The following is a 14,940-nucleotide window of genomic DNA, read 5'->3' as shown; positions in this document are numbered from 1 at the left end:
GATTAGATGTCTCAATGCAGGTTATACCAGCTGCTCCCATCAAGATTCATAAAGCTTTATCACTAAACATATGCAAGAGGAACGACATTCCCATCAGTTTCAGTTGTTTTTCTAGGCTAATAGGCAAATGCTGGCACACCACTATTTAATAAACATATACCTGTTTAATTTCAAAATATTAGGACACCAACATTTAGCTCAAAGCACTGCCATGTCATGGATGTATTTAGAGAAAGTACAGTATCAGAGATGTGAGTGCAGTTGTACAGCTTTAGGCCTGTTATTCACATGTTTGGTATGATGCAGGTATTTTAAAATCAAGCAATATTGTAAACTAATACTTTTGACCTGAGTAAAAGTGGATAAGTCGAAGTTAAAATAAAATAAGAGGCATTAATAAAAATAAAAACTCTACAGCATCTGAAAGTCATGTCATTAAGAAAAAGGAAGAAAAAAATCAGGACAGACCTGACAGATGCATCTAGAGCTTCAGTTGATTGACCTACTGATCTACTAATCAGGAATAGTTTGAATGACATATTAAGGAAGGGAAACGGGAAGAAAAGGCTGAGGGACACCAAACTGTCCAAGAACTAGACCAGAAACCAGTGTTAGCAAAAGGACGTAAGGAGTGATGCATCCAAAGTTGACATTCGTGGTTCAAATCAATATGTATGGCGATCAGAAAAGAAATACAATAGTGAGTGTTTTCAGTCATCAAAAACGGTGGAGGCTCTGTCATGGTTTGGGACCACATTTCATCTATTGGTGTCAGTCTTGTACTGTTACCATTTCCAATTTTTCTAGAAAATACAAAGAAACTTTTTGCATAATTTTATTGTTGTTATGTCTTAAAAGTTAAATACAAATCATTATTTAAAAAGAAAATATTCACTTTTGAACATAGGGCTGAGTTCCAGATAAAACACTGGGTACACTTACACCCATCTAAAAAGCTTATCCAAATCATGGTCACAGGTCCCAGCGAGGCGAGAGGTAGTCAATCATCAGGCCAACACAGAGACAGGTTTAACACTCACACTCATAACAGTGGCTAATTTAGGCAGTTAATTTAGCCACCAGTCACCAGTTAACCTAGCATGTCTTTGGACTGTGGGAGACATCAGCATACCCAGAAAAAACCCACGCCCCACACAAAAGGCTGGATTCAAACCCAGGACCTTCCTGTTGTGAGTCAATAGGGCTAACTGCTGTGACTCTAGGCCACCTGTTGTGCTTTTACATGGAGCCTAAATTTCTGGTAGAAACTGGTTTAAAAGCTGAAATGCTTGACAGTTCAATCAGAATACAAATACTTTAACTCTGAGTGTGCTCTTTCTGTCCACACCCTTGGTGTTTGCTTCCAAATTCAAACTCTTGGACACTTTACATCAACACAACAACAGCACTGAAAACATCATAAATATGAATCTTCAGGAAGCTCAAGAAGAATGCTGCACGTTCGCAGAGGACCCACAGTTCTGATTAAATGCATTTCATCACAAACCGGTGTTTAAAATCACACCCAATTAAAAACATTAGCTCATGTAACCACAGGCTTTGAGCATGGGGATGTCAAAGAGGTCGCAGATGCCTTCTCTCTCGTCCAGATCACAGGTGTAATCTTGTTTAGATGAGGGATGGAGACAAACGGAGCAGAGGAGAAAAAACTGTTAGGCAGATGTAAACGTGTAATTACCACATTCAATATGCAATAATCGTTAATAACTTTATAAAGATAAATAAAATGTGCTGACCTTCAGAGGCCAAGAGCTGTGTGATTAGATTTGTATTTAATATTCCTACAAAAAGAAAAACAAACCAGACATCAATTTACAGTAAAATTATCTGACTTTAGTGTTTTTTTAGAGCGAAGACCGGCACTACCTCTGGGCGGCTCTGTTTGGTCCTGACGTTGGTTCGATGGATCTGGCGCTGGAAAAAATATTTTTTTGAACAAACTGTGAGCATGAAAATGTAGATACGTTAAATGTAAAGCCTGTGTAAGCATGAAAGAAGGAACAGCCTGTCTGTATCATTACCTCCTTTAATATTTAACAATACCATTAGTCACACAGCTTATTTAACTAAGCATTAAATCCACTTTTTCATGTTAGAATATTATGTGCTTTTTTTTTTAAAAATTAACTGATTCCAGTCACATGGGGGAAAACAGTGAAGACTGTGGCACGATCAAAAGTGGTTGCTTCAAACACCAAGTCTGCCACCACGCAGGGTCAGCTATCATCGTCATCATCAACATTATCCACAGCAGTTTGTTGCCTTTTAAAAGTTTAAAAGTCAAAAAACTGTTGGATAAATATTAAAAGGCGTGGAACTTATAAAATGAAGGGTTTATTAGTTTTCATTTCTCTTTCAGTGGTGTATCCAGGAAAGATAACCGACTCACTTTTGGATTCATCAGTTTTTTTACTGACTTTACTGTTTTCTTCTCGCCAGGCAGACAGAGCTAAGCTGGCGCTCTGTAAAATTTCTTCTGCTGGTGGGACTGGAAGTACAACAGGAGCAGAGCTGACGGAGCATTTGTTTAGAAGGACGACATCTATGGGACCTCTGACGCTTTTCAGATGGATCTGGTACCTTGCCGGGCAGTTCTGGACCTGTACAACGGAGATGCAAGCACACATAAATCACCCCCATCTGAATTAAGGGCAGCAGCGGGAGTATGAACTACAGTCGCTTTCAGTGATGCATAACTTACAGCTTTGGGAATGGGGACATCTAGCTGTGTGCCAGGTGGTGCTTGCACTGCTAAAAGTGTGTGGCCTGAGAAGAAACAAGATGCAGACAAGTCAAAATACGATTTATATGTATTTATTCCAAAGAGCAGAAAGCACCAGCTCAGGCTTACTGACTCTCTACTTTATTTTTTTTAACTATATAAAAATATACTGAAGAAAGAGTAATTGCTTGAAAAGAGGGATTATACATCACCACAAAAGCAGTTGCAGATATCTTCATGATTCACATATGTCAGAGTTGATCTGAGTTAAGGTTCAACATAAAATATTTTGCTATTCAGAAAAGAGATGTGATGGATTGTTGCACAGCATCTTGTGTAATGGCACAAATGCAAATGCAGCGTATCTGTCACAGAAACATAATAAATCTCATCAAATCTGCTAAAAATAATATCCAATATCTCATTTTCAGTTAAAGCTGGAAGCATAAAACATTTAGTACAAATACACATAATTCTGTTCCTACGTTGTGTTAAACAGAAGTAAACACATACACGCCCACAGACTATACTACAACTTTGATGTTCGTATTACAACATGCTGACATCAGCTTGTCTTTTGGAAATCCTCAGTAATGACATCGGTATTGTTTTCATAGATCATTTGTACTGCTGTCAGGATTGTTAATATGGAAATCTAATGTAGTATATTAATCATATTTGTGTCATTGTGAAGTCATATAATGGTTTACTGAAAAAATAATGTTTTAAAGAGCTCAAAAAACAAAGTGCTTACACCCCCCAATGACTAATATATTGCCCCTAAAGTTTGGAGATGATTCAATGGAACCTAAAGCTTTTTCCTAATTCGGGTGACCCTGACCTTTGACCTTGAAGCATTAAATACTTAAATGATGTATTTTATTGTCTTTACCCAAATGATTGGAGCAGAATTGGCTGAAATCTTTGGCTTCTATGAGCTGTGAGAACTTCCATCCTTTCATGACTTCTTACTTGATATGGTTTCACAAAAAGTTTTAACTCATTTTCTCATTTGGTGTGACCTTCACCTCAACCCTGTTTTTACCTAAATGAAATCAGCATTTAAAAAAGATACCTTGAAAACTAAAGGCTAGGCTGCTAACAAACAAACAAACAGAAGCAATTACATACTCCCTACCTTTTAGGGGGAGAATAACGACTGAGCAATGTATTCAACAGTTATTAGAGAAAAGGATATTTTCTGCAGTCTTCTGTTATATTCTTGATGCTCTGTTCGACCCAGCGTTTCTGCTGGTCCAAAACACGTTCCATTTGCTCCAAGTCCTCCACCTCAGACTTTAACTCCACCAGCCTGTTGGCTAACAGCTGTGTATTCTCTCCCAACGTGTTGCCTCTTATTCGTGGGGAAAATAAAAGAGAACATGTTAACTTTTACTATTATTTATGTTTTGCTTCATATTCTTGACATATGTGCATGCACACAAGAGAAGAGTTAAAAACTCACATCCACTTTACGGTGCTCTTGGATATTTTCATAATCAGGCCGATGCCCTCCAGTACATTTGTGATGTCGTAGATTCGCCTCTTCTGTCCAACAGCCAGAGCCCTGACCGCCTGAAACATCAGGGGGAAAAAAAAGATGCTTTTTCTACCCCAGCCTCTGTGTCTGACACACACACACACACACAGCAGTTATTCAAAGACAATGCATCAGACCTACACTAACACCCCAGATGTGCTCCAGTTCTGTACTGTCAGCTGGTCTCCTTAGGGGTCAACAAAGTTGATCATCTGCCTCCATCTCACTGTGTCTTCACACCAGTCTGCATGTACTCCTCCTTAGTTTTTACACTTACAATGTTAACAAAATCAAGCTGCTGTTCTTGTGGGGTTTAATGCACTTATTTATTTCCTGAAGCAAAAGCTTTTGCTTAACAAATGAAGTGTAATTTTTAAATGTATGCCAAAATGTAGCCAGAACAATCCATGGACTTTAAATCAGAGAAAACATCTTAAAGAACTTTAAAGAAATTGAACCCTAAACCCACACATGGGGAAAGGACAGCCCGAGGCACCACAGATCATGCCAAATAAGGGCTGCGGCATGCTAAAACAAAAAACAAAACAAAGCCCAAAAATTAAAATAAATAAATAAATCAATAAGTGTAAAACTCGTGCTTAGGAATCTCAAGATGCAGTGTGTTTTTATTGCTATTTAACTTGGTTTCAATCCAGTTTGCTTCATCAGTGACAGATGCAGTGGTGCATATCAAAAAATGGCAACATGCAGACTAATTTAAATGTTTATTTAGCATGTTAGATGAATGATGTATCGTTTCCATTCTAACCTGTAACAATGTGTCAATTCAGTTATGCAGTGTGTGGTCCTTGACTTACTTAGCCTAAGCTAGTATGGCTCTCTTAATTTAATAATATAAGAAGCAGAAGCACTTAAAGAAGATCTGCATGTACAGTACCCAGATGATGATAGTATGTAGTAAAGTGTGACCGGTCGCCCCCTTGTGAGCCTTGAAGGTACTGCAGTTTATTTACAATAAATACTTTCTTCTTTTTTTTTAATCAGTTAACTGAAATTATTCTTATAAGATTTTAAAAATATAATGATATATTAATCTAAAATTTTAAAAGTCTATCACCTACAGGACAAGAGTCATTCTATCCCAAATCATCACATGTAAAGTAAAACATGTAGAACATTTTTAACTTCAAATTTTTCGTCACAAAAATGGAGAAAATGCTGTTTTCATGCTAAATTCATCCTGGATTGAAAAAATATCAAGTTGTACCACAAAAAGAAAGATAGCATAATCGGAATAAAACAAAATCAAAAGTATCCAGATGATGCTCTAATTGTAACTTAGAGAATAATTTTATTAAATATGCACATTTGTCGATTTTGAGTCCCGCCGTGTTTACATTTAAAAAGTAAACTGAAGTATTTACTGTGTTCCCTTCATTTATGTACTCTGTGTTCCTAAACCTCTTGATGAAGGATCAGGTCAACCAGTAAATCCTCTGAGGACCAAAATGAAGTAATGAAAACACAAAGGAAAACTAGGCCACGGAGGCCTGAAGTTTAAAAATGGCGGGCATACAGTATAAAGTAGCACATATTTAAAGTTTCAAAGCTATAAAATACTGTACAACACACACGTATAATTTGATGCAACATGCTGGCCTAGGTGTTTACTGTACTGTGTGGGCTCACTTACGTCTCTCAGGTCCAGCTCGCCGCTTTTAGACTCTTGCAGTAACTGGACAAACTTCGTGGTGAGCACATGAAGACTCCTCAGACTCCTCTTGTATTTGGGGTTTTGTTCTGGCACGCTGGTGTCTTCGTCCGGGCTGTGTGGGCTATCTTCAGGATCCATAGCTACTGCTGGGCAGGAACACAAAACAAATGAACCCGAGATGGGGCCTCTCCGATCTTTGAATGAGCCCGCCTCACACAGCTGCAGAGTTCCCTTCGAAATAAAATATTCTCAGTGTTTTCCGTGTATGCTCTCTGCCGTTGCTTTGTCGGGTTTTCAGGTATATCTTGTGTAAATAAGCGCTTTGGCTAATCAATAATGTCGAGCTCTTTATATTTACATTCACCTTCACCATAAGTGCTACCTGGGGCTGATTTATTATGGAAAGACTGTATCGGAAATGCAAAAAATTGTTTAGCTTTTCACTCGAAAGTAGCTGTTTAGGAGGTTTAGTTTCTCCTGCAAACTGGTAAAACCCTTTAGTTTTTCTAAAGATCACTTCCACACGAACACAAAAAGCGACGAGCGTAAGACAAAACAGCTGTGTTTACCTTGATGGCTGGAGGAAGTAGCAGCGCAGAGTTGCTAACGTTAGCAAGCCCAACAACGACAGCCGATTTCAGTGTTTAAACTGAGACAAAGGTTTTGGCGGACAAGTAAATATATTCGTTCTTAACCTCTCATGTAAACACAGTATTTACATGGCAAACAGCACCGCGCTAACTCTACTAACAGTCCACTCCCAGCTGTTTAGGCGCGGAGCTTCCCGGTAGCTGCATTTTTCTGCCTTCACAATAAAACCTAACCATTCGACCAACCAAAATAAAATCAACTCAGACACACATTAAAATATCAGTCTGGTCGGACATTCAAAAGCTGTGAATCACTGACAAAAATAGGTTTTCTGCAACTTTATCCTCATGTGAAAAAGAGTGTAAAATTTTGATTATTTTTTAAACGTGTTTTCATTTAGCAAATTTCTTTATTTTCATTTAAAGATAAATTTACAAGCAACACAGCAACACTGTGGACGCTGGCATAATGGAAAAGATGTCCGTAACATTTCATGGAAAATAAGCACATAATAAGTAATAATGAGTGAAAGTTTGCTGAATATCAATTTATTTAAATCTTTAAAATTTTCTTTTATATTGAGTAAAGCATATGAAAACGTATCATCTATGCATATTAATGTGCTATATACGCGCGACATGCTGCACACAATTCATCACAAGCCTGTAAATGATTTATCTTTAAATCTGCAGCAAAATCATATATAGAGGTTATAGATGACTATTAAGCACTGTAAAGTAATGTTTATACTTGCTGTTGCTTTATTAAAGGTATGTTGACAAGAAGAAAAATTACTGTAGTCAAGAGATCTTTATACATATGTGCTGTAAGTAATATGATCATATGATAAAAAGATATTCTCAGTAATTTAAAGACTTATTTAAAAAAAAAAACTGTGACAAAGATTCTGAATGGTTGTTTAAAGTGGCTGCAGACAGGTGCAAACCCATTCCTTGTCACACTCCAGTCTGATAAAAAGTAAAAAATATTAGTATTAACATTTTTAATATTTATTTTTTAATAAAACCTAAAAAAACATCTGGTATTTAAAATTGGTATTAGTGGAAATGCAAATGTGTTGTATGTATTTGCATTTTTATGTTAAAAACAGCAATTTATATTCAGTGATTGGAACCTGACCTTGACTTTGTAACTACAGCCAGCTTCATATCATCAACACCGGTCCATATAAATGTATATAAATGTATATTATTTACATTTTTATGAGTAAATAAGTCATTATATCCAGGAAATAATTATATACAATTATTCACTGGATAATAATATTGTGTTACATAGATAAACCCAGATTTGCAATTTGAGAATGATAAAAATCTTTTTGAACAGAGTCATGGAAGATATAGTAGTGCTAAAATCCAGAAACCTGGTCATGCTCCTTATCATTATAGGGATCAGATGTCCCACTAGGACTGTTTTCTGATTAGGGACTGTTATCAGGAACTGCACAGAATTCCCTTGTACCCCTTTAGTACTATGGCCATGTTCTACATTTTGATCAGCTCTAATTTGCAGAACCCGGTACAGCAGCTTTTATGCCTTGGGAGTAAATTTCAATTTGATCACCCAAAATGTCTCTGCTGGGAATCCTTTGGCAGAGAGTGGTCATTTAACTCATCTACTCTATTTCTACCATCCTGAAATGGCCCCAGGCACTTATCTGAGTAGTTATTTTTGAAGCATTTATTTAATACAACAAAAATAAAAACTGCATGTGCAAAAGTCACCACTCTAAACTGATCACACTGTGTCCCAACTCTGGGTTTAAAAGCTTTAACTTAATTGAACTTCCACTTTTACCAGCATCTTTCCTCTTCTTTTTCTTCTTCTTTCAGCTGCTTCCTTTTGGGGTCACCACAGATGATCATCTACCTCCTCTGCCATCCTCTTCTGTCACACCAACCCTCTGCATGTCCTCCTTTACGATATCCACGAATCTTCTCTGAGGTGTTCCTGTTTTCCTCCTGCCTGGCAGCTCTATATTCAACATCCCTCTGATGTACTCATTTTTTTCTAATCTTGTTCATCTTGGCCACTCCCAATGAACATCTAAGCATCATCAACACTGCCACCTCAAGTTCAGCCTCCTGTCTTTATGGCAGTACAAAACCACACCATACATCACTGCAGACCTCACTAATATCCCATAAACCTCCCTTCTCACTCTTCTGTCCTCACAAAGCACCCCTGACACTCGTCTTCACCAGCTCCTCCACTCTCTTTTGTTGTCACTGTTGTTGCTTTGGATATTGAGTACTATCGACCCGATTCTTTTGTCCTCAGGCTTGATAGAGAAGACGCAAACTCAGTGTATTCAAAATATATACTTTATTCAACAAAACCTTCTGGGAGGGAGATGTGCACAGCGCGAAGCCTCCTGCAAAATCTAATGCATTACCAACAGGGTGAGTGTGATATACTCTACACCCCCGCTCCCCACGTCTGGCACTCACGACCCGAAGGTCGTCTCATGTTGTTATCATCTAGCAGCACAAACATGAGCGAGACTCTCTGGAAAGTCTGCACTAAAGATCCTGTATATCACAATTTCATGTCGCCAAGCAGTCTAATGATCTAAAACACAGTGTATAAACCCTCAAAGCTGGCCTTTAATATTACACTTTAATATTACTTTAATATATACTTAGCAAATAGGCACTTGGATTATATTTTATAACAGTACTACTAAAACTAAATATAACAAAATGAAGGTAACAAGGAATCGTTTTAGCCTTTGTCAGATTTGTCATACTTAGGCGTATTTGGGATGTCTACTGCATTCAAAAAGTTACATTTTTATAACTACTCTGAAAAATAGAGAATGTCCTTTATTTACAAAAAATTAACAAAGAAAAAGCTAGCAGTGAAACTACTAAAAACTAAAAGTTAGTTTAGTTTTTGAACAAAAAAAAGTAAAACTGAAAACGAAACTAAAAGCTAAAAAACAAACAAAACCCCAACAACTGTAATTTAAATTCTTCACACCTGTTTCTAAACTTCAATATTTGTGTTCGACAGCGCCATGTGAGTCATGTGACCCACCCCGCCAGTCACATGACGTTCAGTTTCACGCGGAGCTGTAATTGAGGAAGTTGAAGTGAACGCTTCTTCTTCCTCTTTCCTTGCCGAGCGCAGGGATTTATTTTCGGGGTTCGTTTTGTGTTTGAGACGTGACCCAGGCTTCAGCCATGCTCGGTGGAGGTCTGCTGCTGTGCTGGTTCGCCGTGTTTACGCTCGGCTCGCGGGCTGAGTACCCTCCGGACGAAGTGACGCACTTGCCCGGAATGACGTTCAAACCGAACTACCGACAGTGGTCAGGATACCTGCAGGCACGGCCTGGAAAGTTTCTCCATTACTGGTAAGAACCGGTGGTAAATGCGCCAGAAACGTCGTCAGAGCATGACAGGTTGCCCACACCGCGGTGGTTTCTGTGAGCAAATGCAGTATATATACACTTCTATTTCTTTATAATGAGACACGCAAAGTTTTCTTTTTAATCCCACACACAGAATATAAACAACTTTAGCAAAATTTTACCTCTTATACTAATTATCTGCAACGGGAGCCAGATTAAATTTTAAGTTTAGAGCCCAAATGTTAAAAAAAAAAAAGAAAAAAGCTTTCAGTCTTCCTGCAGGATTTTGGAGTGTGTCTGTGGGGAATTTTTGCCCATTCATCTAGAAGAGCTTTTGTAAGGTCAGACACTGTTGTCGGAGGAGATGACCTGGCCCACTGTCTCAGTTCTACTTCATCCCTAAGGTGCTGTGGGGTTGAGGTCAGGGCTCTGTGCAGGCCTTACCTTTATGGACTTTGGTCCATCCTGGAACAGAAAAGGGCCTTCACCAAACTGTGCCTACAAAGTTGTCTAAAATGTCTTGGAATGCTGAAGCATTACAATTTTCCTTCACTGGAACTAAAGGGCCCCACAACAATCCCAGAAAACAATCCCATTACATTCTTGGATTCAATAACTAAGCGGTACACCTAAATGCTTCTGTTGCTTTTGTCCACATGGTGCGTTTCCTTACGTAGTTCATGTAAGCCTGGTAAACATGACTTCGTGTTTGCAGCAGCACCTTGTGTTATCTTGAATCAGAAAGACAAACCAGTCGAGCAGGTTTCTTGAACTTAAACACCAAATCACTGAGGAACTTCAAGAAAAGCTCTAGATCACGGGTTTTGCTGCAGACAAACAAAACTGTCCTTGTGGTTCTAGCTTGGGTCTTATCTGGTGTATGAGTGGTGTCAAAGGTTTTCTGAGCTCAATTATTGTATTGGCTCTCAGGTTAAAGTGCATTGGAGCACTTGGTCCTTATTATACTCTTTCTTGCCTGCAGATCTTCTTTCACTATTCACAAAAGATTATCTAGTTAGTTGGAAAGAGTAACTTTGAGTTTGTGATATCTTGTGTCCTGATTTCCTGCAGGTTTGTAACTTCTCAGAGGGACCCAGTCAAAGACCCTCTGGTGCTCTGGTTGAACGGAGGCCCTGGCTGCAGCTCGCTGGATGGGTTCCTCTCAGAGAATGGACCATTTCATGTGAGTTTGCTCACTGTGTGCATAACTACACTTGTGCACTGAGTAAAGTGGATTTCAATAGAAAAGTGTTGACTCTGATTTTCAGGTAAATGATGATGGGGCTACGCTGTACGAGAACAAATTCAGCTGGAACAAGATTGCCAATGTGCTGTATGTCGAGTCTCCTGCAGGTGTGGGATATTCCTACTCTGATGATGAGAAATATGCAACTGATGATGACCAGGTGAGTTCAGTGTGTTAAATAACCAATGCAGATTTTTACAAAGGAAGAAAAAGTGATTGTGAAATGTGAAAACATGTGAAATGTTTATCATAGGTTGCCCAAGATAATTACAAAGCCCTGCAGAATTTCTTCTCCAAGTTCCCAAACTTCACTCAGAACGAGTTCTTCATCTTCGGGGAGAGCTACGGTGGAATTTATGCGCCAACACTCAGCCTCCTTGTGGCCACGGGAAAAGCCAAAATAAACTTTAAGGTGAGACGCTTCATCTGCCTCATTTCCTTAACCCTGGAGAACCCATGGGGTCAAATTTGACCCCATGGTTTCCCTAGAAAACCAATGGGGTCGGCTCTGACCCCATGGGTTCTCCAGGGTTAGTGTAGTTTCATGATGAAGGAGAAGTTGTTCCTCTATATTGTGCCCACTGACGTGGTTTAAAGTGACGCGTTTGCTTGTTTCCAGGGCTTTGCAGTGGGAAATGGCCTCAGCAGCTTTAATCTCAATGACCAGTCATTGATCTACTTTGGTTACTACCACGGCCTCTTTGGAGAAGAGTAAGTTTTGCCAAGGTTTCTTGTTTTATTATGAAGGAATGGCTTTAAAAAGAAATGTTGTTTATTGTTTGCATGCTCCATTACACACAAGATGAATTCTCTTGAGTTGCTACATAAAAATATATCTGATCACTTAGGTTGTTTTTCCTATTAAAGTCAGGAGCTGGGAAGCATATCATTTTTACATTTTAATATCATTCTTCATATAAAAATATGACAGAAGTAATCTGCCTTCAAGTTAAGAGATCATTTGCACAGAGCTGATCCAGAGCTGTTTCTTGTGCAGTTTGTGGCGTGACCTGAACATAAATTGCTGTAAGGATGGGACCTGCAATTTCTACAACTCCAGTTCTGAGACATGCACGACACTGGTAACGTGTTCACTGTTGCCTTAATCAACTGGGACTTTCTCATGTTGACTTAAGAGTCTTTCAGACATATACTTTTTTGTCTCTTTTAAAGGTAAAAGTGGCCTTTGGTCTCGTCTATAATAGTGGACTTAATGAGTACGCCCTTTACTTGGATTGTGAGGGTCAGAGAAGGTCCAGTAGAGTCTATGAGAGGACCATGAGTCTTCTGTTTAGGAACTACAGGAATCACCCACATACACACAAGGTAACCCTCCAAAAACACGTTTTCGTGCACTCTATGTCTGTGTTTTACTTGTCCTGGGTGTTAATGATGGTGTTTACTGAAGTTTTCAGTACAGAGAAGTTCCACCACCACTCTGGGTGAAGTCCCACCCTGCATCAACAGCACAGCCCAGATGAACTGGCTGAACAGAGGCGACGTGAGGAAAGCGTTGCACATTCCAGCTATCCTGCCTCCCTGGGATATCTGCAGGTATGGCAAATAATGAAATCTTCTGGTTATTGCAAAATTGGTGATAAATAATGTTATTTGTGCGCCTCAAGTCCTCTTTGTTACAGTTTTACTGAAGATATAAGTTGATAATGTTGTAATGCTTTTTTACACTGAAACTGGCCAAAGTTTGAAACACTAAAGTGACTGTAAGCATTATCCCTGTGAGCCAAAAGCTCAAGCTTCACCCTCCTTCCAACATTTTTTTTATCCTCCATTTTTGCATTGAGCCAATGCCAGCAAATCACTGATGACTACAAAGGTACGCCCCATCCACAAAGCAGCAGCAGTATAGCTCACAAGCACTGGGAGCTGCCCCTCACCTGGCTTCCTGAAACTGGCCAGTCAGAAGAAATTGACTTTTAGGGGAAAACAAGTTCTTACAGACCAAATTTAATGGTTGGTTTTTAAAGTCTGCGAATCATGTAATGTTGATTTAAATCCAAGCTTTAGTCCCAAAACAAAGAATACATGGTGGGAAACAGTACAGTAAAGTAGTTCCTCCTTTAAACGCAAAATTGTTTCCCGCAAGGACTAATTTGAGGTAATCTGTTTAGTTAGTGTAAGTACACAGAAGTCATGTTTTAAAGTATAGGACGCTGTTTGTTGTGTAAAGATTAAAAAAAATCAGTATTGTCTGCTCACCAGTGTCCAGTACACATAAAAATAAACTACATTTATCAATAATTCACAAATTAGAGAAACAACCTTACGGTGTTACTGTGTTGGACTTAGATTTTTACAAAACAGGCAAATATGGATGTTGGTTTAAAACATGCATTCATGTTTGCAATACTTGTTTTGGTTTTTGTTTGTGTGTTTTTTTTTTTTTTTTGTTTTTTTTTTGTTTTTTTTTTTTGTTATATGTATCAAAACATAAATATATCATTGTACAGGTAACCCTATCAAGGCAGCTGTATTGAATTTTCTTTTCTTTTCTTTTTTTAAATTCACAAAATCTCCCAGCAGTTCCAAAAAACAATTGTGATTATTGCGTGAATGATTGTAATTAGCGTGGTGTGATTTCCGTGATGATAAGTATGTATTTGTTGCAGTAATAAAGTTGGAGAGCAGTACGAAGTACTGTATGCAACAATGAAGGACGTGTACCTGAAGCTGCTCTCTCTGGGCCTCCGTGCGCTCGTCTATAACGGAGACACCGACATGGCCTGCAACTTTCTGGGTGACCAGTGGTTCGTGGAGGATCTCGGCTTGAAGGTAGCTTTAATTCTACATTAATAAATTATACTTTTTCACACCAATGACAGGCACTATTTAATTGTACTAAAATGTTCTTAGGCAACCACTAAATACCAAACCTGGATTCATGAGGACCAAATTGCTGGCTTTTACCAGATGTTTGGAAACATCACTTTTCTGACTGTTAAGGTAAGCATTAATGCTCTTGCATTGTCGGTTTGTTTTATGTGGAGATGTCGCAGTTACTCAAAATACTGCTTTGATCTGTTTCAGGGTGCAGGTCACATGGTTCCTCAGTGGGCTCCAGGTCCAGCTCTCCACATGTTTCAGTCTTTCATAACAAATTCCCCTTACTGAGTCGGAGAATGTACTTTTTCTTTATTTGTTGTTGTTGTTGTTCTCAGGGAAATAAATTTGAGATGTAAAAATGACTCTTTGGTATTGCACTTGTTCATTTTCAGTTACCTCCACTTTTAATAGGTCAAGGCTGTCAGTCTGGCTCTTGACAGAACAAATGGAGAACACTTTTTTTTGTTTTTTTGTTTTTGTGGGGTGGGGGTAGGCATGCCCAAAAGTTTAATTCATCAAATTAACAAAGAAATTAATAACCCATAGTTATTAAATGGTTATAACTGTTTTGCCCTCAATCTCAGCTTTTATGGGTGAAATTTTTGTTCATTTAGATTGAAGTTAACAGCTGATTTGGTTACAAACTCTCCACAGCTGCTGGTTCGTGTGTATTTTTACCATTTTTGTCAGTAAATTTGGGAGCTTCTTGTGTATAAAAGAACCATCTGCATCCTGTGGTTTCTGCAAAGCTTCTTCTCATTGACTCAGACAGATCTGAGTCCAGATATTTGATGCTGAACTTTTATAAAAGTATATAAAATATTGTCTGTGGCACTTATGTAAATGTTTTTTTTTTCATCCTTATGGTTGACATGTTAATAAAATAACAATGCAAAAGGATTTTTTTTTTTTTTTTAAACGTGTTGACTGA

The 14,940-nt window shown here is 38.4% G+C and overlaps 2 protein-coding genes across 3 annotated transcripts; one reads left to right on the top strand and one right to left on the bottom strand.

Annotated features, from left to right (window-relative positions):
* Positions 1-870: 870 nt before the first annotated feature.
* Positions 871-6,724, bottom strand: LOC134645077 (transcription factor E2F5-like). 2 transcript variants are annotated; one of them, XM_063498465.1, is made up of 10 exons: positions 6,528-6,724; positions 5,938-6,104; positions 4,209-4,318; positions 3,942-4,097; positions 2,956-2,999; positions 2,723-2,787; positions 2,411-2,621; positions 1,888-1,935; positions 1,758-1,802; positions 871-1,624 (listed from the first exon to the last, which is right to left on the bottom strand). In XM_063498465.1, exons 2-10 carry the CDS (start codon positions 6,094-6,096, stop codon positions 1,539-1,541), a joined length of 924 nt encoding a protein of 307 aa, XP_063354535.1. In that variant the 5' UTR covers positions 6,097-6,104; positions 6,528-6,724; the 3' UTR covers positions 871-1,538. The 2 variants fall into 2 exon arrangements, with proteins under 2 accessions (XP_063354535.1, XP_063354451.1); XM_063498381.1 differs by having other exon boundaries at positions 5,938-6,101.
* A 2,909-nt stretch (positions 6,725-9,633) lies between these two features.
* On the top strand, positions 9,634-14,877 carry si:ch211-122f10.4 (cathepsin A-like). The gene is made up of 11 exons (XM_063476560.1): positions 9,634-9,925; positions 10,994-11,105; positions 11,191-11,328; positions 11,422-11,580; positions 11,788-11,879; positions 12,166-12,250; positions 12,342-12,494; positions 12,577-12,722; positions 13,796-13,958; positions 14,040-14,129; positions 14,214-14,877. The coding sequence occupies exons 1-11, from the start codon at positions 9,756-9,758 to the stop codon at positions 14,295-14,297; spliced, it is 1,392 nt and encodes a 463-aa protein (XP_063332630.1). The 5' UTR covers positions 9,634-9,755; the 3' UTR covers positions 14,298-14,877.
* Positions 14,878-14,940: the final 63 nt, after the last annotated feature.

Source organism: Pelmatolapia mariae, linkage group LG1, assembly GCF_036321145.2.
Source record: "Pelmatolapia mariae isolate MD_Pm_ZW linkage group LG1, Pm_UMD_F_2, whole genome shotgun sequence".
Classification (NCBI taxonomy): Eukaryota; Metazoa; Chordata; class Actinopteri; order Cichliformes; family Cichlidae; genus Pelmatolapia; species Pelmatolapia mariae.
This window is presented reverse-complemented; position numbering and strand designations above follow the sequence as displayed.

Coding starts and splice junctions, on each gene's coding strand:
- LOC134645077 (XM_063498465.1), bottom strand. CDS start 6,096: ATGGATCCTGAAGATAGCCCACACAGCCCGGACGAAGACACCAGCGTG. Junction 1,936..2,410: donor AAAAACTGATGAATCCAAAA/GTGAGTCGGTTA, acceptor TATTTTTTCCAG/CGCCAGATCCATCGAACCAA. Junction 1,803..1,887: donor CCAAACAGAGCCGCCCAGAG/GTAGTGCCGGTC, acceptor TTCTTTTTGTAG/GAATATTAAATACAAATCTA.
- si:ch211-122f10.4 (XM_063476560.1), top strand. CDS start 9,756: ATGCTCGGTGGAGGTCTGCTGCTGTGCTGGTTCGCCGTGTTTACGCTC. Junction 11,880..12,165: donor CACGGCCTCTTTGGAGAAGA/GTAAGTTTTGCC, acceptor TTTCTTGTGCAG/TTTGTGGCGTGACCTGAACA. Junction 14,130..14,213: donor TCACTTTTCTGACTGTTAAG/GTAAGCATTAAT, acceptor GATCTGTTTCAG/GGTGCAGGTCACATGGTTCC.